Source organism: Natator depressus, chromosome 9, assembly GCF_965152275.1.
Source record: "Natator depressus isolate rNatDep1 chromosome 9, rNatDep2.hap1, whole genome shotgun sequence".
Classification (NCBI taxonomy): domain Eukaryota; kingdom Metazoa; phylum Chordata; order Testudines; family Cheloniidae; genus Natator; species Natator depressus.
This window is the reverse complement of record NC_134242.1, coordinates 64,224,397-64,250,053: the sequence shown is the minus strand read 5'-3', so window position 1 is coordinate 64,250,053 and position 25,657 is coordinate 64,224,397. Positions and strand designations below refer to the sequence as shown.

Genomic DNA, 25,657 nt, shown 5'->3' with positions numbered 1-25,657 from the left:
CAAAGTGAATGCCAGCCCTGCCACCTGCCTGCAGAGGACACGGAGCCATCCCCACAGAGCAGCAGGGTGGTGTCCATGTTGCTGCCATGCACAAATCAAGCCAAAATCTACTGGGATGCCTAAATTATCCTGTACAGGCCTGTGGATAAGCCAGAGGGTCCCACAAAATCCAGCAGTCAGTAACCCAGCTCTCAGGGGTTGGAGTGCTGGCAGTGGGGAAGGGGCAGGCTGGGGCCGTGACTTCTGCACCAGCTGGGAGCTGGGATGTATGCATGTAAATGACGAGGCAGCTTCCATATTAGAGAGCAGAGGCGCAATGCTAGTAGCATGAGAGAATCCCCCATCCCAGAGCTGCTCACTCAACTTGGGAACGGTGTGCACAAGCCCAAGGAGGCAGCCAGTGCAGGAGTGCGTGTGACAGGGTCTGTAAAGGGGAATTCAGCAAGGTGGGCCCAGCTGCTGCCAGTCTCTGCAAGCATAGCAGGCTCTCAACTACCCACTCATTGCTTCCACAGGCAATTCCTGCATGTCACCCGCTCGACTTTTAACATGGTGCTGATTGACAAGCAGGGCGTGGACCGTGAGCGCTACATCGAACCCGTCACCCCTGAGGAACTCTTCACCTTCATTGATACCTACTTGCTGAGCAGCCAGGAGGTCACCCAGCGAGCACAAAGCAGGGACATGTGCGAATGAGCGACTGCTGCACGGGTGAGGGCAGATCCCTGCAGCCCAGGAGCCAATGCTCCCACCCCTTTACATTCAGAACTCCACAGCCTCAGAGGACAGAGAATTCCCTTTCCGCATCGTCTTGGGCCAGCTGCGAGAGAGGAAACACTGTCAAAGGTCACAGACTTTCCGGTGGAGCCAGCTGGGCCAAGCCGATGTCACACCAGCCTTTCACTGCACCAGGCCAGCAGCAAGGTTAGGAGAAAAGAGGAGTTTGGGGGCATTATCTTTTTCCCCACCCTCAGCCTCTGCCCAGGCCCAAACAGTCACTAACAGACCAGCAGGGGGTGGCTGCAGGTCAGGAAGGATGGAGCACAAGCCCAGCAGTATCTGAGCTTAGGTCACCCGCCTTGTTATTTCATTCCCCTCTCTTGTAAGAAACAAGCATCTTCTAACAGCAGTAGGGTTCTCAACCATGCAGTATGCCCCGCACTCCCCCAGGCCAGGTTTGCCATGCAGTGCTAGCCCAGCAAGCCCTGCCCGTTCTGCACTAGCCCCCTGGCAGAGGACTCATGCCTCTAGCAATAGCACTCTTCCCCCACACACCATACAGATCGTGCCAAACACATCAAGCACGTTTGCGTAGCCACCGGAGGTGGAGCTGTGATGCTCTGGCAAAGGATGACAGGAGCTGCCCAGAGCAGTCTATGAATCCCTGCTGCATTAGGCTTGTTCCCAAAAGCTGGAAGAGGGTTAGGCCGGCTGCGGCCCACCACCACCAAGCGCCTGACACAATTCTCCGGGGGAAGATTGCTTCTCTGAATGCCAGAGCAGGAACAGAAGATGTTTGAACGACACACTCAACTACAAAGGCTGGGCTTTGTTTAGACCCAAGCAGGCATGAGGTAAGAGTCGCGGAGTACAAAGCAAGCCACCCGGGGAGCAGGCCCAGTGCAACTACACAGGGTTCTAGGCAGCCTGTCTCAGATAGGGCCTGAAGCTGGTGAAGGCCACTCCTTGTAACTTTCCTCAGACAACAGGATCTGGCTACCCAGGAAGCTTCTTTCCTATTTTAAAAACAGGTGGAGAAGCGCTTGGTTCATTAAGAGCAAAACCACCCCAGCAGCCCGGAGCCCCCAGCTTCCCTGCACACTAGGGCCTGGCCAACAGTCTTAGGGCCACAGCTTATTCTCCTGCCTCAGTACAGGACTCCACTAACCCTTACCTACTGGAGAAAGGCCACTAGTATAGGGGACAGGTTTGTAACCATAGTGTCTCTTGCCCCTATCCATCATTCCCCTTCTCCAAGGAACACGGGGATGGGTAGTGAGGTAAAACAAGGACAGCACACAGGGCAGAGTGCAGGTAGCAGTGAAGGGTTGACGGAGCCTGCCCCTACTGTGCCACTCAGCCAGTGGCGGAGATGGGCGCCTTAGCTCAGCAAACATCTAACTGCAAGTTTCAAAGTCTACCTCTTCCCTGGAGCAGCCCCTCGGGGACACAGCTTCAGGCCATGCTGCCACAAAGCAGTGCTAAGACATAGCCCGACCACAAGCGGAGCAGACAACCACCTGCAGTGGAAGGCAGCCGGCCGGGGCAGACGAGATTCTATTCTCATCACAGTTAGGGGCAGCAGCTTTTCCCTTGTCTCTATATGCAGCTCCCTGCCCTTCAGGCCAAGCTCCAGGAACTCCCTCCCAGAGACAGGGATAAGTCCGTCCCCCCCCTCCCAACAGCCCCTGTGAATGACTACAGTCCTGACACCACCAGCAACAGCAAGAAAACCTTTATTAAAACAGATAGTCCTTTGTGGTGAGCCTTGACACAGTAACCAAGCAGGAATCACAGTGCATCTGCCAGTACAAAGACTGCCCTCCCAGACAGTTGTTTGATGTGGATTTTAACTCATGCCGTAGAATTTGCTTTTCCTTTCCTCCAAGAAGGGCTGTTGCCCTCTTGTTGGCCACTGTTTTGACCCCCCAACATTTTGTATTTTAAATGAATAAATCTGTGTAAGAGAGCTGGAGCAGGAGTGCTGGGAAGTTGGGAGGGCTTGGCGGGTGGGAGGGGAAGCAGCAACAGTAAGTACTGCTATCTCCACCACAAATTCTGAACAACCCCCAGCATAAGGGGAAAACAGACCACCGCCCCACTAGAGAAGTCCTGCAGCTCTGGCATGACTGATACCCAGCTAGCCTGCTCGTAAGAGGAGACAGCATGTGGATGTTTGTTTCAAAGCCACTTCCCCCAGCTGAGATCGGCACAGAGCTCTCCTAGCTGCTTTCCCCTCTGCCCCTGACAAACACCCTACCCTAATCAGGGCACAGTACTCTAACAGGCATGGGCTTGTTTCTTCCTTCCCCCACCAGCCCATGTCTCAACAGCACTGGGTATTCTCACATTCTACATACCAAATATTGATTGCTTATGCCCATGCAGCTCTAGTTTGTAGTGTCTGATTCTATCTGCACCACCCCAGGAGGACAGAGGGAAGGGGAGACAACAGTGGAAGCTGTAGGTAGGGCAATCAAACAAATTACATGGGAGAGGGAGAGGTGAAAACACTAAGAAAAACAAGTTTTAAAAGCACTTAGCCCCTACAAGGGGGGAGACCCTACGGAATTCAATTCCAGCCAAGTTAAGAGACAAAAACCCTTTACATAAAATAAGCTGCTGCCAAGAACAGGCTGTTAGGCTGAGCCTGCTGAAGACACAATTAGCTTTATTACTACACAGGCGAAAGCCAGAGCCTGCTCCCACTCCATTAATCCTACATGCGGCCCTTGCTGGTGCCGTGGTTTCGGTTCGGTTGCCTCCGCCTGGTGCTGCCTTGCTAAAGCTGGTTTCAGGCCCAGCACCCTGGCTATGGCTATGCTCTTGGCTTGGCCATGGTGGAGCGGAGCTGTAGTGTTCCTTCTGCCCAGGAGCCCGGGAACTGGCGCATCTTCTGCCACAGGCTCACCTCCTCTCCTGTGGAGTCCATCCAGTCAACCACCTGGTCCTTACTCATACCTGAGGGAAGCGGGGCAACAGAGGTGAGTTTCTGCAGTGCACAGCCCTGTTCCCAAGCCCTGGGCACACAAGAGCAGCTTCCAGCCACACAGAAGGGTGCTGGGAAATGGAGCAGCGGTAGGTAATGATGGGGACTGCTGGATGTGACGGGGAGCATGGTGCCCAAGGGATTTCATCCTTCCTATTAGGCATCCAGCTTCACTGGATGGGGAATAGGGTACTCCAGGGCAAAGCTGGGATGGGGCGGGGAGAGAACTTGGGTGACCCAGCCCACCCATTACCCTCTGCTACACCCCCCAGGAGAGCAGGGGCAGCCCCACCCAACAACTGAGACCAGGGAGCACCTCACCATTCCCAACTCCCAGCCTGACTCCTCCCAGGAAGTCATTGCTGGACAATGGCTCACGGTCCCAGACAGTCAGCTCCAGACAGATGTGCTGCAGGTCCTCTGGGCTGATGCCATTGTAGACAAAGGTGTGATTGTAGTGAGGATTCAGGGTCTTCTTCATCACAGGAGTCTTCCTCTTGGTGGCCTTGTTTCGGAGCGGCAGCAGGTAGCTGTGGGAGAGGCCCTCGTTAGCAACTCCCCCTCACAGTGCCCCCCTCCGACCTGAGCAGAGGAGAGACTGTGATGGCTCAAGAGACTGGGAATAGGCTGGGGATCTCAGACAGTGGGCCCACCAAGGCAGGGATCAGCTCTTCTCTAGAGCTGTAGAGGACCCAAACAACTGGTCCCAATTGGGGTTGGGGTGCCAGACTACAGTAAATACACCCAGTGCCAAAGGGTCAGCTTTGGATTTGTCCAAGTAATTTGCATCCAGTAGTCATTCAGTGACCCTAGGGAAGAGGCTGTGTGATTTCAGTGCAGCTCCAACACACGGGAGTCAGTTCTGGAGTGTGAACATAAGAACAGCCATAATGGATCAGACCAATGGTCCATGTAGTACCATATCCTGTCTTCCAATAGCAGCCAATGTCAGGTCCCCCAGAGGGAATGAACAGAACAGGGCAATCATCAAGTGATCCATCCACTGGGGTCCAGTCCCAGCATCTAGCAGTCAGAGACATAACCATCTTGGCTACGAGCCATTGATGGACCTCTCTTCTATGAATTTATCTAATTCTGTTTGAATCCAGTTATACTTTTGGCCTTCACATCTCCTGGCAACAAGTTCCACGGGTTAACTTCGTTGGGTGAAGAAGTGCTTCCTCATGTTTTAAACCTGCTATCTATTAATTTCATTGGGTGACCCTGGGTTCTCGTGTTATGAAAAAGGGTAAACAACACTTCCTTATTCACTTTCTCCACATCATTCATGATTTCATAGACCTTGATCATATCCCACCCCTTAGTCACCTCTTTTCCAAACTGAACAGTCCGTCTTTTTACTCTTCCCTCACATGGAAGCTGTTCCATACCCCAATCATTTTTGTTGCCCATCTCTGTACCTTTTCAGAGATGGGCTGACCAGAACTGCATGCAGTATTTCAGGTAGGAGCATTATATTTGGTCTTACCTATCCCTTTCCTATTGTTCCAAATAGTGGCAGTCAAAAAAAAAAAAAAAAAAAAAAAGCTGCCACTGCACATTGAGCTGATGTTTTCAGAGAACTATCCAGAATGACTCCAACCTCGCTTTGAGTGGTACCAGCTAATTTCAAGACCATCATTTTGTATGTATCGTTGGGATGTTTTCTGACATACATTACTTTGTCTTTATCAACAGTGAATTTCACCTACCATTTTCTTACCCATTCACCCAGGTTTACGAGATCTCTTTGTAACTCTTCACAGTCTGCTTTGGACTAAACTAACTTGAATAATTTTGTATGGTTTGCAAACTTTGCCATCTCACTGTTTACCCCTTTTTCCAGCACTGGCCCAAGGACAGATCCCTGGAGGACCCAGCTATTTACCTCTCTCCATTCTGAAAACTGACCATTTATTCCTACTCTTTGTTTCCTGTATTTTAACCAGTTACTAGTCCATGAGAGGACCTTCCCTCTTATCCCATGATAGCTTACTTTGCTTAAGAGCCTTTGGTGAGGGACCTTGTCAAAGGCTTTCTGAAAGTCCAAGTACACTGGGTCCACTCGATCACCCTTGTACAGATGCTTGTTGACCCCCCCTCAAAGAATGCTAATAGAGTGGCACAAATCTATTGCTAATAGATTTTACAGTGTTGACTCTTTCCCAACAAATCATGTTCATCTATGTATCTAATAAGTCTGTTCTTTACTATGGTTTCAACTGATTTGCCTGATACTGAAGTGCGGCTTACCGGTCTGTAATTGCTAGGATGACTTCCAGTGGTGCTGGAGCTAGGGGTGCTGCTGCACCCTCTACCTGGTTTCCATCAGCCCCCCCCCCCCCCTATAAAAATTGTTCCAGCACCCCTAATCAACTCTGGAGCCTTTTTTAAAAACTGGTGTCACATAAGCTATCCTCCAGTCATCTAGTGCAGAACTGATTTAAGTGATTGGTTACATACCACACTTTTAGTAGTTCTGCAATTTCATATTTGAGTTCCTTCAGAACTCTTGGGTGAATACCATCTGATCGTGGTGACTTATTGCTGTTTAACATATCAATTTGTTCCAAAACCTCTTCTATTAACCCCTTGATGTGGGACAGTTCCTCAGATTTGTCACCTAAAAAGAATGGTCAGGTGTGGGAATATCCCTCATGTCCTCTACAGTGAAGATCAATGGAACGAATTCATTTTGCTTCCCCGCAATGACCTTGTCTTCCTTGGGTATCCAGTGGCCCCACTGATTGTGTGGCAGGCTTCCTGCTTCTCATGAACTTATTTTTTGAGACTCTTCAAATTCTTTAGTGGCCTGACTAATTATACTTTTACACTTATTTTCCTCAGTAGGATTGGACTTCCAATTTTTAAAGGATGCCTTTGCCTCTGTCAGCTTCTTTTTTTGGTACTTTTACTATTCTTTTTAGTTTGCAGTATACATTTAATTAGAGCCTCTATTTTGGTGTTTTGAAAAGTTTCCATGCAGGTATTTCACTCTTTTGACTGTTGCTTTTAATTGCTGTTTAACTAGCTTCCTCATTTCTGTATAGTTCCCCTTTCTTAAATTAAATGCTAATGTGATGGGCTTTATGGTATTTCCCCCCACCACACACACGGATGTTAAATTTATATTGTTCCACTATATTCACCTCTTGGACCAGATCCTGTGCTCCACTGAGGACTAAATCAAGAATTGCCTCTCCCCTTGTGAGTTCCAGAACTAGCTGCTCCAAGAAGCAGTCATTAATGGTGGCTAGACACTTTATCACTGTATCCCCTCCTCAGGTGACATGTTCCCAATCAATAGGGGGATAGCTGAAATCCCCCATTATTATTAAGCTATTTATTTTTAGTCTCTAATCTCCCTAAGCATTTCACATTCTGGTCAAGGGGTCGGTAGTATATTCCTACTATTATATTCTTATTCAAGCATGGAATTTCTATCCCTAGACATTCTATGATACACAGTTTGACTCACTTAAGAATTTTACTATGCAGCAGAACCCCATTTATTCAACCCTCCATTATCTGCCTCTGTCTTAAAATGAACCACCAACACACAGATCCAAAAGCAGGCAATCTCTTCTGTGGCTGCTAGATGGTGCTGCAGCCTTGCACTTTCCTATTCTCTGCATTTTCCAAATTTTCGATCATCCGATCTGGCCTCAGTCCCAATCAGATCAGATCAACAGGATTCTGCTGTATTTGACTCTACGCTTTCTTTTGCGCATTGTGCCACTCCCCCACCAGCACAACATTCTGTCATTTCTATATATTTTGTACCCTGGTATTAGAGTCCCAGTGATTGTCGTCATTCCACCAAGATTGTGATATTATATCGATAGCTTCATTTAAATACCAGGTTCGTGCCAGTTCACCCATCTTAGCACTGAGACTTCTAGCACTTATAGAATTTGTCAGTTTTTAGTTGTCTGCCTGCACGTGATGTAATTGAATGGGACTGTTTCTCTTCAGTTCCTGCCTGCACTTGATCAACTTCCATCCTCTCCTCTTTACTACATATGGAGAATCCCCATTAATAGCTCCTCCCTCCCCCTTGAGAAGTCTGTGTGGTTATATTGGCTTGTGACTTCCATCCAAGCCCATGAGCTGGAACTCGCCGCTGCCTCTTCTAGAGGACCCCTCTGTGTCCAGGCACTGGGAGGAAGCTTGTGGACCATGCTGTGCTTCTCTTGGCGACAAACCAGATTTCAGCTGAGTTGTGGATGCTCAGCACTTCTGAAGCATGTAGGGCTGAGCTGCTCCAGACCCCTCCCATCAGCATTTAAGATCTTTCACCACAACAGGAGCACAAGCTCATCAGCATAAACACACCACCCCCAACGCCCATCTCAACAACAACAGGCAGCTGGGAGAGGGTTGGGGACAGAGAGGCCCATTCATTCCCAGGCCCCTGGGTCACTCCACTGCAAAGCATTATCCAGGGCCATTGTAGTGGGGAGGGCTGTTCTGTAGGTGCCATCCATCTCCCCTGAAACTGGCATGTTCCGACACACTCACCCCTTGACAAAGCTGTCAGAGGTCCCTCCAGATTTGGCAGCTATGAGGTTCTTGGCCTCTTTGATCCAGACCTGGAGTTCGCCTCCTTCCTCCCGTTTGCCTGGAAGAGAAAGTCTGAATCATACACGTTTTCAGCCACAGCTTTTCTCCAATCATGGGATGCGACCCCTCTTTGCATCCCTCCACTGGCATCAAACATAAGCCACTTGTCTTCGCTTGCAAGGCTTCACCGTCAAGCTTTCATTCGCTATCGAGCCATCAATCCTCACCTGCAGCTGGCCCATGCTGCCAGCTTCCATCGCCCACTTGTTAAATCTGCAGACAAGCCCTTAAGTGCATTCTCCCATGCTGCCCCTCCTGCTTGGGAGGTGCTCTCTAAACATCTGCAAAGCTACTTCATTGTCCTACTTCAAAACCTATCTTAAAACTTTCCTTTGCTGTGATGCCTACAGAAAACCTGACACTGTTTAGGCTACTAGTGTGCAAGGACCACTGGCTATTATGTGGACTCCTTGTACTCCAGCTATCTGTATCCATCTATTGTCCCTTGTCTTATACTTACATTGTCAACTTCTTGGGGCAGGGAGGGTTTGTGTTGTGTGTTTGTACAGCACCTAGCACAATGCAGGCCTGGTCCACAACTGGGGCTTGTAGGCACCAAGGTAATACAAATAAAAAGAACTGTTGGCTCACCAAATCTCAGAGAGGCTGGCCCACAGACATCCTCATCTTTAGAGGTACAGGTCCCAGCATGCTGTGTTCTATTTGCCCTATCATGCTGTGTTCTGAACTGCCTGGCCCGATCCATGCTGGGTCCTGGATCTTGAGAGAACTGTCCCACAACATAAGACAAGGGCAGCTGATCTGCTCCAGAAGCAAACTGGATGCAGATTCCCAATGCAGCTCTCTGCTTGGAAGAGTTCCAGGAACACTGCTCTAGCTTGCCTCAAAGCTTTACTGCAATAGAAGCCCATTCCCACTCAAGCTGAATCTGCATAGAAGAAAAGAGCAGCTAGTAGCACTGTTGAAATAACCATGGATCAGAGCCACATTTCAGAGCTGAAGGTTAAAATATTACAGCTGCTTGGTCCATTAATGGATTAGCTTCCTCCCGAAAACATGACAAGCAGTTCCTGTTCCCGGATGTGCTCTGGATGTTTGGAGACTGGGATTACATACTGGGCGCCAGTGTGGGTTAGCATCTGGGTCGGTTTTCACATATTACCTTATGAGCTGAGGTTCTGCAGCAGCTCAGACACTCACCCTTTTTCCCATTACCCGCCCCTGGGTGTTTGGAAGATGGGATGTACTTCATGGAAACCACCAACTCTCCTCTGTACTGCTGGGAGCCTGCAGAGTCAGCATCAGCCTGAAATTGGGTATCAGATTTTTAAGGCCACACTTACCTAGTAAATTTTAAATTATTACCACTGCAGTCTTGTCTATACATGAATGTGCCACAGTTCAAAGAGTTTGTTCTTTTAAAAAACAGTTTAGTTAAACCAGCGCAGATGTGTGTGGACTCAATATGATTTTTTACCAGATTGATCATAAAGACAGACATCTAGCCAGTGCAAACCCCACAGAGACACTTCTTTTGTTTAACTATAGATAGGTTCCTTATATTGATAACCAGTGCAAGCTTGTGTGTAGACAAGGTCTTACTGAAGGTGTTGCCACTCAAACAAACATTCTCAGGGTGGGGCTCTCCCAAAGATCAAGGAGAATCGGACTCGTGCAGAATCCCAGACAGCTGGAAGCTCAGCCACCTCTACTGCTTGTGCAATCATGAGTTTGCCATGACGGCAGCTGTTGCACAGTGCCTTCCTAATGGCACTCACTGGCCTGCAACAGGATTTGGATCGGGTCCTCAGAGGTCCATGGGAGAAAACGTCAGTCTCAGAGCTTCCCAGCAGGAGAGAGGACGCCAGAGTGTTGGCACCCTGCAGTGGCAGGAATCCACACCACTTTATGAATGTTCATGGACTCCCCTGTTGTCACATAAGACAGGTGTACTATGCAGACCCAAAAAGCCAGACTCAGTCAGAAGGATTTTATATGACTATGGACATACTGATTGACTTGTTCAATAAGTCCAGATCTCTGAAGGTTTATGTGGCAAGTGTCTCACTTTATAAAATAACCAGGGTGTCCATCACCCTCATAGGAAGCAGACTACCTGCTAACATTCACGTCTATATACAGACTGATGGCCCAGGGTGCTAAGACCCCCTGAGTATGTAGTCGGATGGCTAGCTCATATGGCTGTCTGTGTCACTCCAGCTACACTGCTTTTTTTCGAGCGCTCTCTCGAGCGGAACTAGCACATGTATATCTATGCAAGCTGGACACCACCCCCAGTGAAGGATCTGTGTCATTATGTTAGAGGAAAGAGAACATCTCCCAGAATAAAAGGCACTGGTCGGGGGAACTTCACATCTGCTCCAGAGCCACTTTCCTTACTGGGAGGAGCTGTGGTAGATTCCTAGGGTAAGTCAGATGCAAGAGCTACAGGGACCATACCTTGCCATGCAGGGGGACACGCTCTTCCAGCTGGCTCTCAAAGTTCCAGGAATCCATCGGGATCTCCACCTCCCCCAAGAAGGTGTTTCGTCCAAAGCGATCGTGGTGCCAGACTGAGAACTGCAAGGTTCTTGTGAGCAGGAGGGACTTGCTGATCTCGTACTGTGAAGAGACAGGACCACAGAGCCAGGTGAGTCAGTGGTGGCTTCTCAGAGCAGCTAGGACCATATCTGAAGCTTTCACTGTGAGGAGGCGATGCCCCTCGGCACTCCTAAGAAGACTGAAGTCTTCCCACCTTCTCCTGAGAGCCTAACTGGTGTGTTTTACTATTGTCACATACCCCTTTTCTCTTCAGGGTTTCACCCGCTGTGAGGAAGGTACCAGGCAATGGCTGCCCAGCTGCACTCCAGGAGTCTAGCCACACAGAGGAGGCATGTACTCTGGGTCCACAGCAGGGACTCCAAAAGCTGCCCACAGAAAAGGGAGGGCAGATTCTGGGAAGCAGCCACAGGAGCTTAGAGGATTTTTATACCGAGGCTCAAGTTTTCAGTAAGTCTCCAACATGTAGGACTAAGGTACGTGCACACATGCAAGTGGGCTGGACATCTCACTACCTGCTTTGCCCAGGCAGCTTCAGGTGTGTACAATTGCTGTGTGACCAATCTAAGACCCACGGAGGAGCTGGGCCTGCACACACCCATTCTAGGGACTCTCTGCACTGGGCAGCCCTGGCCTCCTGGGGGAGTGGGAAGCACCTTCAGGGTAGAGCTCTGGAAGCTGGGGAGCAAAGAGCTCTGCTCAGTCTGTCTCTGAGCACAGGCCTGGCCTCAGGCAGGCACAGTGGAATTGCTCACAGATTTGGGGATGAAGGTTACTGAAACAGGAGGGTCCAGAAACCACTGGAGCATTCTGGATTCCAAAGCTTTAATTGCCACCCTCCGTCCTTTGTGCTCCCTGCTTTTACAGCAGGGGAGGGGGGCTGCCCCCGGCATTTACTCATATGGCCGCAGCATGAACTCCGCAGCGGAAGCCAGTAAGCGAAGCATGCATCCGGCAGCATTCCCCCTGCTGGATCCATACGGCTTGGATTTAGCTGGCTCCCTGCTCGAGTGACTGTACTGCCTTCTGGTGACATCGCTGCGGCCAGGAGGGGCCACAGAAAGCAACGTTGCACTCTGAACAGGGCAACGCCCACCCTCCGGTGATGGCGGCAGGATGCTAGGCGAAGCAAGCAGAGCAGGAGAGCGATGTGTCTGCAGGGAGGTCATGGCATCCCGAGACACAGTTCAGGGCTTTAGCTATGCCTGGCCCAGTCACCATGGCAACAGGGCTACAAAAAAAATGCAGTGACATCAGCAAGACAGCCCTGCATAGAGACGCTGTCAGTTCTCCTGGCCCCTGTCCCAGTGCTTGGAGCCTCCGGGAGGCACTGCACCTGCCTGCAGGATTTTCAGAGTTCTGACTCTGGTCTACAGGGGAGATCAGCGTCCCTCCCCCTCCCGGCAGCCCCAGCCAAGGTGCAAAGAGGAAGGGGCTGTTTTCACTCCACCAGTGAAGCAAAAGGATGAAGGAAGGGGGCATCTGGTGGTGACGCCTCCCTGCCCTGGGTCTTATGACTTGGGCCAAGCATCTGCCTCCCCAACTGAGCTTGTGATGGAGCTCTCTCTGGGGTGGGTTGGAGATGGCCAATAACCCCTGCCTCATGGCTCACCTTGAGCAGCTCATTGTACAGCGGGTTGACACTGTTGCGTTTGATGGTTGTCTTGCGTTTGCCTTGCCGGGATTTATCAGGCAGGAGGTAGGTCTTCACATATCTGGAGGAGGCAAGCAGGCAGTGTCACCCATTTCACAAGCGTCTCCCCAGACCTAGCACAGACTCCTGCTCTCTGCCCCGTCCCCCACCACACCTCCGTTCCTGGATGGTAGCTGCCCATCTCAGACTCCTAGCACAGGAGCTTTCCTAATCATGCCAGCACCTTGCGCAGGACAAGTCCAGCCCCCCCCCCTCCCCCCCAGTAAGGTCAGCACCCGTGGCAGGCAGCCCCCCATTCGCCCAGCCCCATGCCCATATCCATGCCAGAGACAACTTGCTCAGCACTCACGGGTTGGAGCGCTTCTTGGCCTCGTCGGCATAGGCCAGCTGGCGACACTCCTTCACATGGATGAACAGGGTCTGAGTCTTGTGCTCATAGCTCAGAGAGAAGGCGATCTCTCCCGTGACAAAGACGTTGCCGAAGTCACCAGCCTCGCTGTAAATGCTGACCATGCTCCCCAGTGTGCTCTGAAACACACGGTCCTGGTAAGATTTACGCCCCAACTGTGCACAGAGAACTAGCATATCTCCACTTCCTCCCCCCATGTCTTCCCTCCTGACCACTGGACTGGAGTCCCCTTCCCCGAACCAGTTTGCCGTGGTAAGTACTCAGCACCTTTCACCCAAGGACCCAAAAGCCTCACACCCCCTTATGAGATCTATCAGAGAGAGAAGCTCAAGCTGCAAGTCCAAGACAGAGCTTGGCACAGTACCTAGCTCTGCTAACCCTGTGCGCCTTCCTGCTTCCTAACCCCAATCCTCACTCAAGCATTTCTTCCTGCAGGCCCAAGGGCGGGGGTGGTGGTGGTGTGAGTAGCAGCAGAGCCAGAGGGGGGATTTGATAGCAGCCTTCAACTACCTGAAGGGGGGTTCCAAAGAGGGTGGAGCTCGGCTGTTCTCAGAGGTGGCAGATGACAGAACAAGGAGCAATAGTCTCAAGTTGCAGTGCGGGAGGTCTAGGTTGGATATTAGGAAACACTATTTCACTAGGAGGGTAGTGAAGCACTGGGATGGGTTACCTAGGGAGGTGGTGGAATCTCCATCCTTAGAGGTTTTTAAGGCCCGGCTTGACAAAGCCCTGGCTGGGATGAATTAGTTGGTGTTGGTCCTGCTTTGAGCAGGGGGTTGGACGAGATGACCTCCTGAGGTCTCTTCCAACCCTGATATTCTATGGACTCACCGAAGAGGTGCCGCTGTACATGCTGCTTCTGGCTGTCCTCCGGCGATGGATCTCCACCAGGTTGTCAATGTCTTCCTCCTCCTCATCCTGCAACGAGGGATATGGCCATCCATACAGGCCAGAACACCAAGGCAGCTAGATGCTCTGGCAGCAACCCTGCCATGGAAGCAGCCCCAGCCACTACTGGTACACCTACACAGCAGTGAGTCGCAGAGCCTGGGTCAATTGACTCAGGCTCCCGCTGCAGGGCTAAAGATAGCCATGTAGACATTTGGGCTCGGTCTGGTGAAACCCAGCAAGTGGGGAGGGTCTGAGCACGGAGGGTCTGGACCAACCCCCAACATCTACATGGCCATCTGTAGCCCCACAGTGCAAGCCCAAGTCAGTTAACCAAGGCTCTGAGATTTGCTGCTGTGGGGGGTGATTTTCTGTGTAGACATACCCAAAGGCTCCTTGCCCAGCACCCGCTCCCTTCAGGTGTACTCGCCTTGGACTGGGGGAAGACGCCCTGAGCAGGCAGGCCAGCACAGAGGAGAGCAGTGACCTGACTAAGTTCCTCCCCCAGAGCCACAAAGAGCTCATTCAGACAAGATGAGAGGCTATCGCTGGAGACCTGCAGATGTGCAATGGGGTCTGCGCTTCCTTGGGAGTTTAGCTAACAGCATGGTAGCCTGCAGCTGAACTGAAATGGAAGGAGGCTGGGTGGGGAGCAACTCCCCTTCGATCCCATGGGCCTCAGAAAAAGGCAGGGTGAAGGAGAAGCCTCCCTATGTTAAGCAAACAAGTTGATTCAATGCAGCTCGATAGGCTCTCACCACTTCAGTGTTGAGACCTGGAACCGACTTGCTTCTGTCTCCCATGGAGCCGCTTTCACTTCCTAGCTCCTCCGGGCGCAGATCAATCACTGACTTTGTGTAGTCTGTGTCGGAGACAGGAAGGTGAGATGCCTCCAATCCCAGCCGTTACTGCAGTGCTAGCAAGCTGTTACGGGTGTATCTAGCCCTCACTCATCCACTGGTCAAGGTGTATTACGGAAGTGGGTAAGCATCGCTATTCCCCTTTTGAGGGTGGAGGAACTGAGGTGGGGTGAAGTGACTTGCCCAAGGTTGCCCAACAGGTCAGCAGCAGAGGCAGGAACAGAACCAAGATATCCAGACTCAGCCCTGCGCTTTGTTTCCCAGAGCACAGCTGCCAGGGTCCCCAGAGGGCGACTCACCTGCAGGCCTCAGGGTTCTCCGGGGATTCTTCTTGAATATGGTTTCATTCTCATCTGCGGACACTGCACCGTGGCTCCCCACACGAGCCTCCTTTGAAGGGAAAACAGACTGTTCAGAGAGGGGGAACTAGACTGTGTAACCCTCAACCCCAGAGCCCACACGGCAGGAGAACCCGATCACTGCAGCGGTGGTAGCGGACACATACACTTTCTGAGCTGGAGGGAGTAGTGTCTTCGGAGTGGGTGGGGATGGGGAGGGTGGATACATTGGAGCCCACGGGACCATGCCTTCGCTTCCCCTCTTGAAAAGTGACAGTTTTATCCAGGGAATTTGTCCTGCAGACAGTAGAGGAAAAAGTCAGACTTGCTCTGTATCCCTCCAGTATGAGAGCTCTTTGATTGGGGGGGCCGGGCAGGTGGTTGCTAGGCAGTCTCCCTGAGTTAGCTTACCTGACAGCCAATATCTTGACTCTCTCAACAAGCACCGAAACAGCCTTCTGAGTGAGATTAGAGTGTCACAGTCTACCAGCACCATGTGCTAAAGGAATGAGCAGGGGAAGACATGGGGGAATCCTGCCTACCCAGTGTAAGATTTAAAGACAGTAAAAAATCCTTTTCCGCCAAATACTGCATTCTTATGCAGTTGCTACTCTGCCCGTCCTCTGCATCACAGCCAGCTCGGAGTTACCTACTGTTTAGGCAGCATCAGCACTGCTCCCAGTTCTTCTCATGGCTCCAGGCCTCCTGTGGTGTATCAGGACTGTACAGGCAGCTGGGCACCAAGCTGTTCAGCACATGGATCGGAGCAGCCATGGGCTCAAAAGGGGCCAGGGCTTGGGAGACAGCTGTAGCTGTTGGAAGGGGAGGGGAGCAGCATCTGGAGCAGGTTAGGGCGCCCTCTCCCCATCGGTGTCTCAGTTAAGCATTCCTGGGAAGTGGAGACGGGGTCCCAGCTCACCTTCAGAAGCATCCCTAAAGCGTGCCCTTTTCCTCCTACTCCAAATCTTTAAAGGACCCTCCCACCTGCCTTTTGAACCGTTTACTTAAGGCAGGGGGAGAGGGAGAGGCAGGGAGAAGACAGCAACACAGGAAGCGGGAAGAGCCAAGTATCTGACCGCTCCTGTTGACTGTTTTGGGGCAGAGGAATCAGTCCCTAACCTGGAGCTGACACCTGTGCCAGTGGTGTTGGGTCTGTACCCATCCAGACTCATGTTCTCCATGGACTCGGTATCACTCTTCCCATCTCGGGGGTCCAAGGCTTCAGGAGGCATTCTGGGAAAAGAAATAGATCTGTCCCTATGGTAGGAAGGGCAGTTCCAGACTGCAGTGCAGGAGGCCCAACCCCTCCTGAGAGACCAGGAGAACCAGGGTGTCAGCCACTCTGCTGTATGGCAATATGGGCCTTTGGGGCAACGGGCAGCACTTTGATTTTTGCTGCACAGGGCCTAGAGGAAGATACCAGCCCCTGAACGCAGCTGTTTTATTTACAAGGGCAGGAGATGGGTTTAAGATAAGCAGAGCCACATGGTGGATTTGTAGGTCAATAAAAGAAGAGTTTGATCAGATTAGACCTGCATCAGAACACCTCCACATTGATCATGGGAGAGCTGGATTGGCTGGGAAACCTACTGAAACTCTCTGGAAAACTCCACTGGAGGGTTGGGTTACACAACAGCAAATCCTCCTTATCTAACAGCATCAGGAAGGGGCCTGGAAAGGAGCATCAACAAGCTGAGGGAGCTTTAAAAAGGCCTGATCTATTTTAGCTGTATATGGTCTCCATAAGCCAACGTGGCATTACCAGACAGCCACCGTAATTTACATTTTCATGCCATCACCCAGATGAGCCACTTTGGTGCCAGAAAGCATAATGGGCTGGGTTAACACCCACCTCCCATGGTTCCTCTTTTGGGACAAGAGATTCCAGCTCAGCACCCCGTGGCCAAGGGATGGTATCATTCCCACCGCAGGAGGACATTGTTGACCATATGAAATGATACAAGAGGCAGAATATCACACAAAGCCCATGGGACACAAGCACAGCCAGCTGATCAAGTGCCACCAACAAGCACCAAAGCATCACACCAACAAGGGGAGGATATTGTGCTGGGGGCCTTCTGGCTGAAGGAACAGGGCAGCAGTGACAGCACCGGTTTAGCCCTTCTGCAGTTCATGGCTCTTGGCCATTCTTACATCACATCTTGAAGTGATTTTCTAATATGCCCATCAGGCATAGTATCTGACCAAGTCTGTGTGAGAAAAACTGGAAGCTACAGACAGTCCTGGTCCTCTGCCCCAGGGCAGGGAGGGCAACTCAAGTCATCAAGTTTTAAGTGAGGAAGGGATCTTCCCCAATCTATTTACCAAGGCCTAGAGATCCACAGTCATCTGCTATAGCATCCGACAGCAAGACTCAGTCTGTGCCACACAACAATTTTTTTTTGAGGATCTCAGAGTGCAGCCACCAATTCTTGCTGGTGACCACTCTGACAAACCTGTTTCTCTGTCCCTGCCTTCCACAGCCCTTCAGCGAGAGCCCACCCCGGGGGGAAGGTGGGTCGGGAACTCACCAGCTGCCTGCAGAGTTCCAGACTCCCCATGCCCCAGCCTGGCAGGAACGGAGGAGCTGCCTAAGGGAGTGCCCCAGGGACCAAACGCCGCAGCCAACTCCAGCACCATGCGCACTGACCTCATGCATCTCCAGATGTGCTGCCCAGAGCCCCCGAGGAAGTTACGCGGTGCAGGGCGCTGATCCCTGCTGGTGGCACCAGCACATACACCAAGGCAGCACATCTAACTGCCCCTGGTGCCACCTATTCAGGAGCAACAGCTGGACACTGCAGGGAGGGGTCACTGCTTTGCCCCCACCCCAATCTCCACCCATGGTTTGGAGGCTGTCATGGCCGCATTTGAGAAACACTGGTCTATGCTCTCCGCAACTACCAGCCCTCTTCCCATAAGAGAGCATATCTTCTCAAAGCCCATTGCTCTGCCCAATGCACATGGATTTCAGGTCATTGCTTCCCTGAGAGATCTGAGGTGAATGCAGGGAAGGTGGGATCTAGTTCCCTCTCTCTGCGGAGGCTCCAGCAGAGGACACCTGCAGAATGGACTTAAGACTCACCTGGGCTCCTTCTGTCGCTCCTGGAGACTCTTCTGCTTTGCCATGGGCAAGTCTTTTGGATCGTTCGGCTGTGCCTGCTGGAGAAGGGTTTGCCCCACTGTTTCCCTTTTGTTGGCTGGAAGAAAATAAAAAATAATGCTAAGGCAACCAAGATGGCAGGAGAGCAGCCCAACAGGGGCAGCCTGCAGAGACCTCGGGCATCTTATTTCCCAATCCAAGTGCTAACTCTGGCATCTCCATGAGCAAGAAAACAAGTGCCTCCATCTGAGCTGGAGGCCCCGTTAGGGGTGAATTGGGCCCTGTGTCCATGGCCTCTCCGCATGGAGGCTGCGTCCCAGAGGTGGTTTTCTGGGATAGGGCCCCTCCCACCCAGAGCTTGGCTGGTCCTACCTTGAGGTTTGCGCCGAAGGGACATTCTCACTATGTCGATCCCCAGCTTGTTTGCAAAGCGATTGACTCTTTGGTCATAGAACCAGTCACCGGTTGTCTTCTTCAACTCTCTGCAGGGGAAAGAGGCAGTGAGAGGCCATTCTCACCCTGTGTAAGGTCAGTGCTCTCTGCTTCCTTTACTCTACCACCCTGCAGGAGGAAACACTGTTGGAGCAATGTAGATGAGCATGGCAATTTTAGGACGCAGATGCATCGAAAGACAAGATCCCAGCCCCAAAGAGCTGACAGGCTAGCCCTGGGCATGCAGTCTCAAGAAGGCCTGCATACACTGTCAGCAAGGAACAGACACAGGATGCCTGGTGCACAGGCAGCAGGAAGCTCTCCTGGTGTGAGCAGCAGTAGGAGAGACGCTGCGAAGCTACAAGTGGGAGAGGGACAAGGGACACATGTAAGGCAGGAGAGGAGAGAGGGGTCTGTTTTTTCACCACCGAAAGCTTGCATACTGCCAGCTTGGTGCACAGAGAGAATGGGACGAGGGGCGTTGGAGGTGAAGACTCATAGCAGAAGTGCTTGGAACAGACTGGGAGGGAAGAAGAAAGGCTGGACTCCAAGGTAAGTGGAGAGTGGAACAGCTGCAGCAGGAGATAACCAGGACAACCACCAGCAGCAATGGAGAAGGACGGATGGGTTTTAGAGATGCTCTTGCAAAGATCTCACAGCTTCCTCCGGCCTTACTGTGTGTGGGAGCAGAGAAGAGCAGAGCTGGATGGCATCCAGATTGCAAGCCTGGTGACAGGGAGGATGAGGAAGGCAGCCATGGTCTGTGCAGAGAGAGACACTCAGCCTGAACTCTCCCCAGGGAAACACTCACGCTTCCTTGGTGCAGACTTTGCAGCGCCAGGTGCTATTGATGCTGTAGGAGCGGCAGTCCCGACACACCAGGTGGTTGCAGCCACGGCAGGTGTTGGCCTTGGGGCTCACCCGGCCCAAGCTCTGCTGGCACCGGGCACACGTCCTCTCGCTGTAGCGCTGGCTGCCCCGCTTGGCCCCTTTGCGCCGGATCTCCAGCAGCTCATTCTTCAGTCGCCTGTTCAGATGCAAAACCCAAGAGCAGTGAAAACCCACACCAAGCCCTGAGTCGATGCTGCCTCTTAGAGCAAGTCAGGACAGGGCAGCGATGCCTGGGCAGCCACCACCACTTACCTCCCCATCCGGGAGGAACAGAGCACAATTCCAGCAAGACAGCTAACTACAAGACCCATGTCCATCCCCACCCTGCCATTTACAGGCAAAACCCTACCAGCCATCAAGGAAGCAGATTGCAGTGGAAGACTTTGAAGGAAACAAATCTCTCCCCCACCAAGGCTCTCACCTGACCCTTCTCTCCTCAGCCTTGCGGAGCTCTTCATCTCGCTGCAGGACTTGCAGGATCATATCCCTCTCCGCCTCCGACAGGAAAGACAGGTCCACAGCCTCCGACATGGTTTATCCCAGCAATTGCCTGCTTTTTCCTGAAAGCAGCTGGATTCCTCAGAGCCGGAAGCAAGTTAGCAAGTTAGTACAGTCAACTGCAATGCTCCTGGGTTCTTCTAAGCCCCTGTGCATTTGCATGAAGCAATAACTCATTGATCCTCCAGGTGGCCATCAATTGCCCCTGTATCTACTCTGTGCCTCACTGTACTTTGTTGGTCCCACCTCACAGCAAGGCTGTGGGGAGTCCCTGCATTAGTCACTAAAGCATGATCAGCTTCATCCCTGCGCCCGGCTTAAGAGCATGCTGCTTCTGCTGCCCTCATTACACACCCTGTTTAGAGAGAGTTCAATGTTTGGAAGCTCTTGGCTCCCTGGCCTGCATGTGGCCTTAATGAGCCTCCATGGGAGCATCCAGTGGCTGAGTCATTCCACCAACACGCTTGGAGTTTCCTGCCTGCATCCAGCACTTGCAGACAGACCCAGCCAGGAAAGAGGTGGTGGTGAAGAGAACAAAACAGGATAGATTGGAGTTCCGAGTTACAGCGCTGTGCCTCCCCTGCTGACACAGGCCCAAGTGTCCAAGCACAGCAATGGCCTTCTGAGCTGCAGACCTCCCCAACCCCAAGGAAGCACGGCTACTGCAAGAACCTTGGAAGCACAGGGTATAAGATCTGGCCTACGAGGCTCCCCTCAGAGCCCAGAAGAGAGCGGAGAGCAAAAAGATTAGGCCCATCAGTAAGCTGCCATGAGCAGCTGCTTGTAGTATTTCTATAGAGCTTGGCCCATATCTAAGTCACTTCCTGTCCCAGCTCAGCCTATCGGGGTCAGGCACACCACAAAAAGAGCGCCAAGTGTCCCTCCCCCATCTCAGGAACAGGCTCCTTGGGGCTCTGAAGCACAGAACAGCAAGCATACGCTGCTATCAAGAGCAGCACTGCCCCTGCCTTGTTCACCCAGAGCCTTGCAGGTTCATTTCCTAGTCTGGACTGCGGCTTTCTCCAGGGATGCATTTTTCCCTACCGCCAGCAGGAAGTTCACACTCCCGCGATGCTGCCCCGAATGACCATCCTGTCTCCTAGATGACATCACACTCCATTGTTATGGCTACAGATGTGCTGTTACTTCCCAGAACAGTGGGAATCAGGGATTCCCTAGGAGCAGGAGGCCAGGACTCCCAGAAGGAGGTCGAGAGTCTCATTGAGTTCTAGCTCAAATGTGTTCGGGGTTTTTTTTTTTTTTTTTTTAAATACAAAAGAAAGCCAACCCGGGCCTTAGGATTTGCCTATGAATGAGCTCAAGAGAGCACAGATCAAGACAGAGCAATATATTAACCCCTGTGCTATTTTCAAACCTAAGACACTAAGCAAAAATAACTTGCACTATTGGAATTTACTGTACCCAGTGTGACAAACTTCTAAAACTTGTTTATATAGAGAAAAAACCTGCACCAAAGATCAACTCCGCATAAATAACCTCATCTTGTAAACCGCCTCTTTAGGGTACTTAGGTTCCAGGTTTTGTTCGACCTTTAGTTAAAGGGCCACCTCTACTAAGCACCTCATCTTTGCTGGTTCCTTAGTCCCATTATCAGTCTATTTAAGCAAGATTTTGTGTTTTTAAAAAAGGCACACCATTCCCATTGTGATGGGTGAAGTGTTAAAGACAAAAGGCCAAGGGATTTGGCCCCAATGCTTTGTTTCTTCATAAAAAAAGTATTTTCACAAGATTCTGAGATGACTAGAAATACCACCTGGAATGTTTAAAAAGCATCACCCTCTGTTTTACAGTACTGTGCTAATCCATGTAAGAACTGGAAAATGAAACTGATCAGCAGATCATTGTTCAAGCAGAATGACATGAAAAACCGTTAACATTAGATTTTTAATAACCCAAGATGTCCTTTATTTAGGTTGCTAAGAAAGGTAACATATGAATTTTAAACTGCCCATGTTCCTTTAAATGGCCTTGTTCTACAAACATGCAAGAAGGTAGAATCTGGATTCCAAAGAAATGGAAAAAAGAGTAGCAATAAGAACAAAAGCAATGGGGAATATTAGTAGGCTGATTGAAATCACTTCCAGTACTTTATTCAGATCCTGTCTGAAACAGTTCCTCAGCCCCATGTCAAGGAGCGAGATGCATTTCTTACTTCATGACTTGCTGTAAGCTGGTTACAAGTCATGTCTGGATACCACAGTAACTGGCACTTAGAAAGACCATCCAGGAGCAAGCAAAGTAATGACAGAGTCTCTCTGCCAGCACCCAGTTAACATGCTTATCTATGCCAATTCACTTCCTACTCAGTCACCATTATCAAGCCCTACCCAGAATATCTTCCTCAGACTCTTAGCCATAGAAATAGCTTTCCATTCCTAGCTCTCCCCATTCCTGGAGCTCCATGCTCCTGACACATTCCACTGAGTCTTTATCAGCTGCAGGGATTTTAGCTAAGAAGCAGGATGCAGATTTGAGACCTCTCTAGAATCATATCTGTATTGGCCACTTCCACATTTTCTGTAGCATAATGTTCTGGGGAAGAAGGGCTCACTAGGACTAGGTGAACATCTGGAAGAGACAATATCCTCAACTATTCCACCATCAGTAGGCTTTGGTGATGCCCTCATTTATTCTCTCCCCTTTTAACTTCACTGTAGCACTTTTCCTCACCCATCTAAACAGATCCCATTTGTATCTAGAGTTCTAGGCCTGAAGAAGAAAATCAACAGTGAGCAGCTTCTAAGGTAGTTGGAGCACTAATCGGGCTGAGAGAAGAATGGAAGTTGCTAAGATTCTGTTTGTTTAGAATTGGCTTTTCTAAATTGCCAGCCAAATGAATGCTTAGGCATCGTAAGGCTGGTCTGCAGAGGGACAAGCATCTTCCCTTTTAGTTCTGCATTCAGGAGTATCCATTTTGGACTCAATACTTAGAGGGACTGGACAGGTCTTTTCTCAGACTAACTTTTAAGTTCTCAGTCATGCATCCAGACAGATAAATGTTGAGACATTTCTTCTGAGAAGTTCGACAAACTCTCTCTTTAGTGCAGCCACTCTGGAAGGGGCTTTCGTTCCTGTAGGTGCCACCTGAAAGCAGCCACTCCAGTGCACTCATTGTGCCGGTCTCCACAACCCAGGGGTTAGAGCAGGGAAGGGTTACCACTTGAAGATGGAGTGTCCACACTCAGTCTAGGGGAAGGACCCAGGACAGTGGAGGCTGTTTGCAGATGCAAGAAATATTAGCCCAGGAACTACATGCAAAGAGATCAGCTCCACTTTGCTTCTCCCTGTGCAATGTCCTCTTGCACCCAAGTGACCATGAAGAGAAAGAATGAAGCTGAACAGGTTGTGTAAGCTCTTGTTTCTGACAGAGTGAACTGGCCTCCCAAGGGAGCCTCACCTCGCCATGTTTTCTCTGATCACTACACTTCCAACTCCCCCGCAAGGCTTTGCTCCTTTAGTGAAGTGGGGAGGGGCTGAGGACAAGGGAGCCAATCCTTCCCTAGGAACACTGCACCCTCCAGGACAGTGCCAGAGCAAGACTCAGACCCGTAAGTACCCACTCACTTCCACCTCCAAAGAGCCAAGAGCCCTGCGATCCCAGTCCAGACTGGGAGGGCCACTGCTTTTTATTCTCTTGTAGAGAAACAGCCCTAGGGCTACATGCTGGCTTCCTTCCAACCCAGGAGGAAGCTAACCAAGTATTTGGCAGTGCCTGACTTCCTCAAGGTCTGGGACTGTCAGGCTTTCTTGTATGTGTAACTGCATAGGAAAGGCTGCCAACAGGCACCCTGCAAGAACCCTTCCTCACCTAGCTATCACCTACCTGTATCTAAGAAGTGCATAAGCTCTGGACCAACTCTAGTTAACACAGAGGGAGTGCATACCTCTTTAGATTACACCTTCTGCTAACCCACTCTGCGTTACACTAGCTGGACTCTAAAGTCTCATTTCCCAACATGTAACCCATATCCCTAAGAACATAAGAATAGACCATTGCTCTGACCCAGTATGGCCATGTAGCCCACCATCCTGTCTTCCAACAGCAGCCAATGCCAGATGCTTCAGAGGGAATGAACAAAATAAGGCAATTTATCAAGTGATCCATCCCATCATCCAGTCCCAGCTTCTAGCAATCAGAGGTTTAGGGCCACCCAGAGCATTGGGTTGTGCCCCTGACCATCTTGGCTAATAGCCATTGATGGACCTTTCATTTTTGAACCCAGTTATACTTTTGGCCTTCACAACATCCCCTGGCAACGAGTTCCACAGGTTGACTTCCACAGTACTTCCTTTTGTTTTAAACCTGCTGCCTATTAATATCATTGGGTGACACCTGGTCCATGGGTGATGTGAAGGGATAAATAACACTTCCTTATTTATTTTCTCCACCCCAGTCATAATTTTATAGATCTCTCACATCCCTGCTTAGTTGTCCCAGTCTTCTTACTCTCTCCTCACATGGAAGCGGTTCCATCCCTCCACCTTCGCCCCCCATCTCCACTATCTCTGGATTGGGCCCCCAAATTAAAGCTGCCATGCCAAAGATCAGAAGAAAGGAGTTAGCACAGAAAGCAACTGCAGGGTGTGAACTGAAGCTACCACCGCCTTCTCTAATTTAGACCTTCTGGCCACACAAGTTACACCAACCACTCTCTCTCTCACATCTGTACATGTTAACAAATCTGCATTGCATTTTCTTACATAGTCTGAAACTGGCCTGTCTCCAGTGTTCCACGCACACAGGAGCACCTCTGTAAATGGGAGAGAAAGTATTTGCAAATGGATAAAGGCTTTAATTAGGAATGTGACTCACAGATGAAGGTTAGCAGGATCTAACAAGCGGAGAGGGTTTCAACACAACAGTCCCATAGCTATTATTCCACATGAACACCAAGCAACGTCCAAGCGTATAAGAGAAATACAGCCTCTACCTAGGTACTTATAAGTCCCCTTCCTTCATGACAGGAACAGTATGTGCGCCTCACCGAAGCAAATGACTGCATCCTCCCACCACCCAGATGAAGCAGGGAACCGAGTTATCGGAGTCATGGTCCTTTCCTGTAGCAGGAAGCCTGGGACTGCTGTGCAAGGCACTAGAAGGCTCTTGAGCAGATCTGGAAACAAACTCTCCCTCCCCACCCAACACAAGCTGCAATCCTTCCTCTCCCCTCCTCACTGACCTGAGAGCTGGAGACTGAAGGCTCAGGAGTGGGAGCAGATTCCTGCCCAGCTTAAGCAGTGAACTGCCACAGAGTCAGCCTGACCCAGACACCAAACCCCTCATGCCCGCCACATGACAAACACCAACCATGTACCACTATGCGGCACACCCCCAATCTACCCACCACCGCACAGCAACCCCAGAGCTTGCTTACCCCACTCGCTCCAGAACTGGCATCTACACTCTGCCTGGGCTGTCCCAGCTGTGCCGCTGGATAGGAAACACGTCTGTAATACGCCAGGCTCTGCTATCCGAAAGACAAACCTCTCCAGGAATGCCAGGAAGTCGGGATCACAACCAGCAGCCCGTCCCAGCGAGCTGGCCTGGGACCAGCACCCCAAACAACACACAACTCGGCGACGTCCGGGCTCCGCCGCAAGGTCAGCGATCGCTCAGCCCTGGAAAGCCCCTGGCAAGGCAAGGAGAGAGTCAGGCCACGGCCAAAGCAGCAGCCCCTGGACACCAGCGCCCCAGCAATTCCCCGGTCACG

General features: G+C 50.9%; 2 protein-coding genes across 5 annotated transcripts in view; one reads left to right on the top strand and one right to left on the bottom strand.

Annotated features, from left to right (window-relative positions):
- SRPX2 (sushi repeat containing protein X-linked 2) overlaps positions 1-2,916 on the top strand; it is a 16,508-nt gene extending 13,592 nt beyond the window's left edge. Inside the window, exon 11 of the mRNA XM_074964427.1 lies at positions 516-2,916. Within this exon, the coding sequence (XP_074820528.1) occupies positions 516-696 (181 nt within the window). The 3' untranslated portion in view covers positions 697-2,916. The remainder of the gene's footprint in view (positions 1-515) is intronic.
- Positions 2,467-25,657, bottom strand: SYTL4 (synaptotagmin like 4). 4 transcript variants are annotated; one of them, XM_074964419.1, is made up of 17 exons: positions 25,322-25,653; positions 19,849-20,005; positions 19,348-19,563; positions 18,477-18,586; positions 18,087-18,201; positions 16,121-16,234; positions 15,169-15,298; positions 14,963-15,053; positions 14,562-14,665; positions 13,747-13,833; positions 12,856-13,034; positions 12,465-12,567; positions 10,754-10,915; positions 9,494-9,599; positions 8,231-8,330; positions 4,031-4,239; positions 2,469-3,681 (listed from the first exon to the last, which is right to left on the bottom strand). In XM_074964419.1, exons 2-17 carry the CDS (start codon positions 19,956-19,958, stop codon positions 3,539-3,541), a joined length of 2,079 nt encoding a protein of 692 aa, XP_074820520.1. In that variant the 5' UTR covers positions 19,959-20,005; positions 25,322-25,653; the 3' UTR covers positions 2,469-3,538. The 4 variants fall into 4 exon arrangements, with proteins under 4 accessions (XP_074820523.1, XP_074820520.1, XP_074820521.1 ...); XM_074964420.1 differs by having other exon boundaries at positions 19,849-19,997; XM_074964422.1 differs by lacking the exon at positions 16,121-16,234 and having other exon boundaries at positions 2,467-3,681; positions 25,322-25,657.

Coding starts and splice junctions, on each gene's coding strand:
- SYTL4 (XM_074964419.1), bottom strand. CDS start 19,958: ATGTCGGAGGCTGTGGACCTGTCTTTCCTGTCGGAGGCGGAGAGGGAT. Junction 14,666..14,962: donor GAGAACCCTGAGGCCTGCAG/GTGAGTCGCCCT, acceptor TCTCCGACACAG/ACTACACAAAGTCAGTGATT. Junction 9,600..10,753: donor GTGTCCCCCTGCATGGCAAG/GTATGGTCCCTG, acceptor ACCCAATTTCAG/GCTGATGCTGACTCTGCAGG.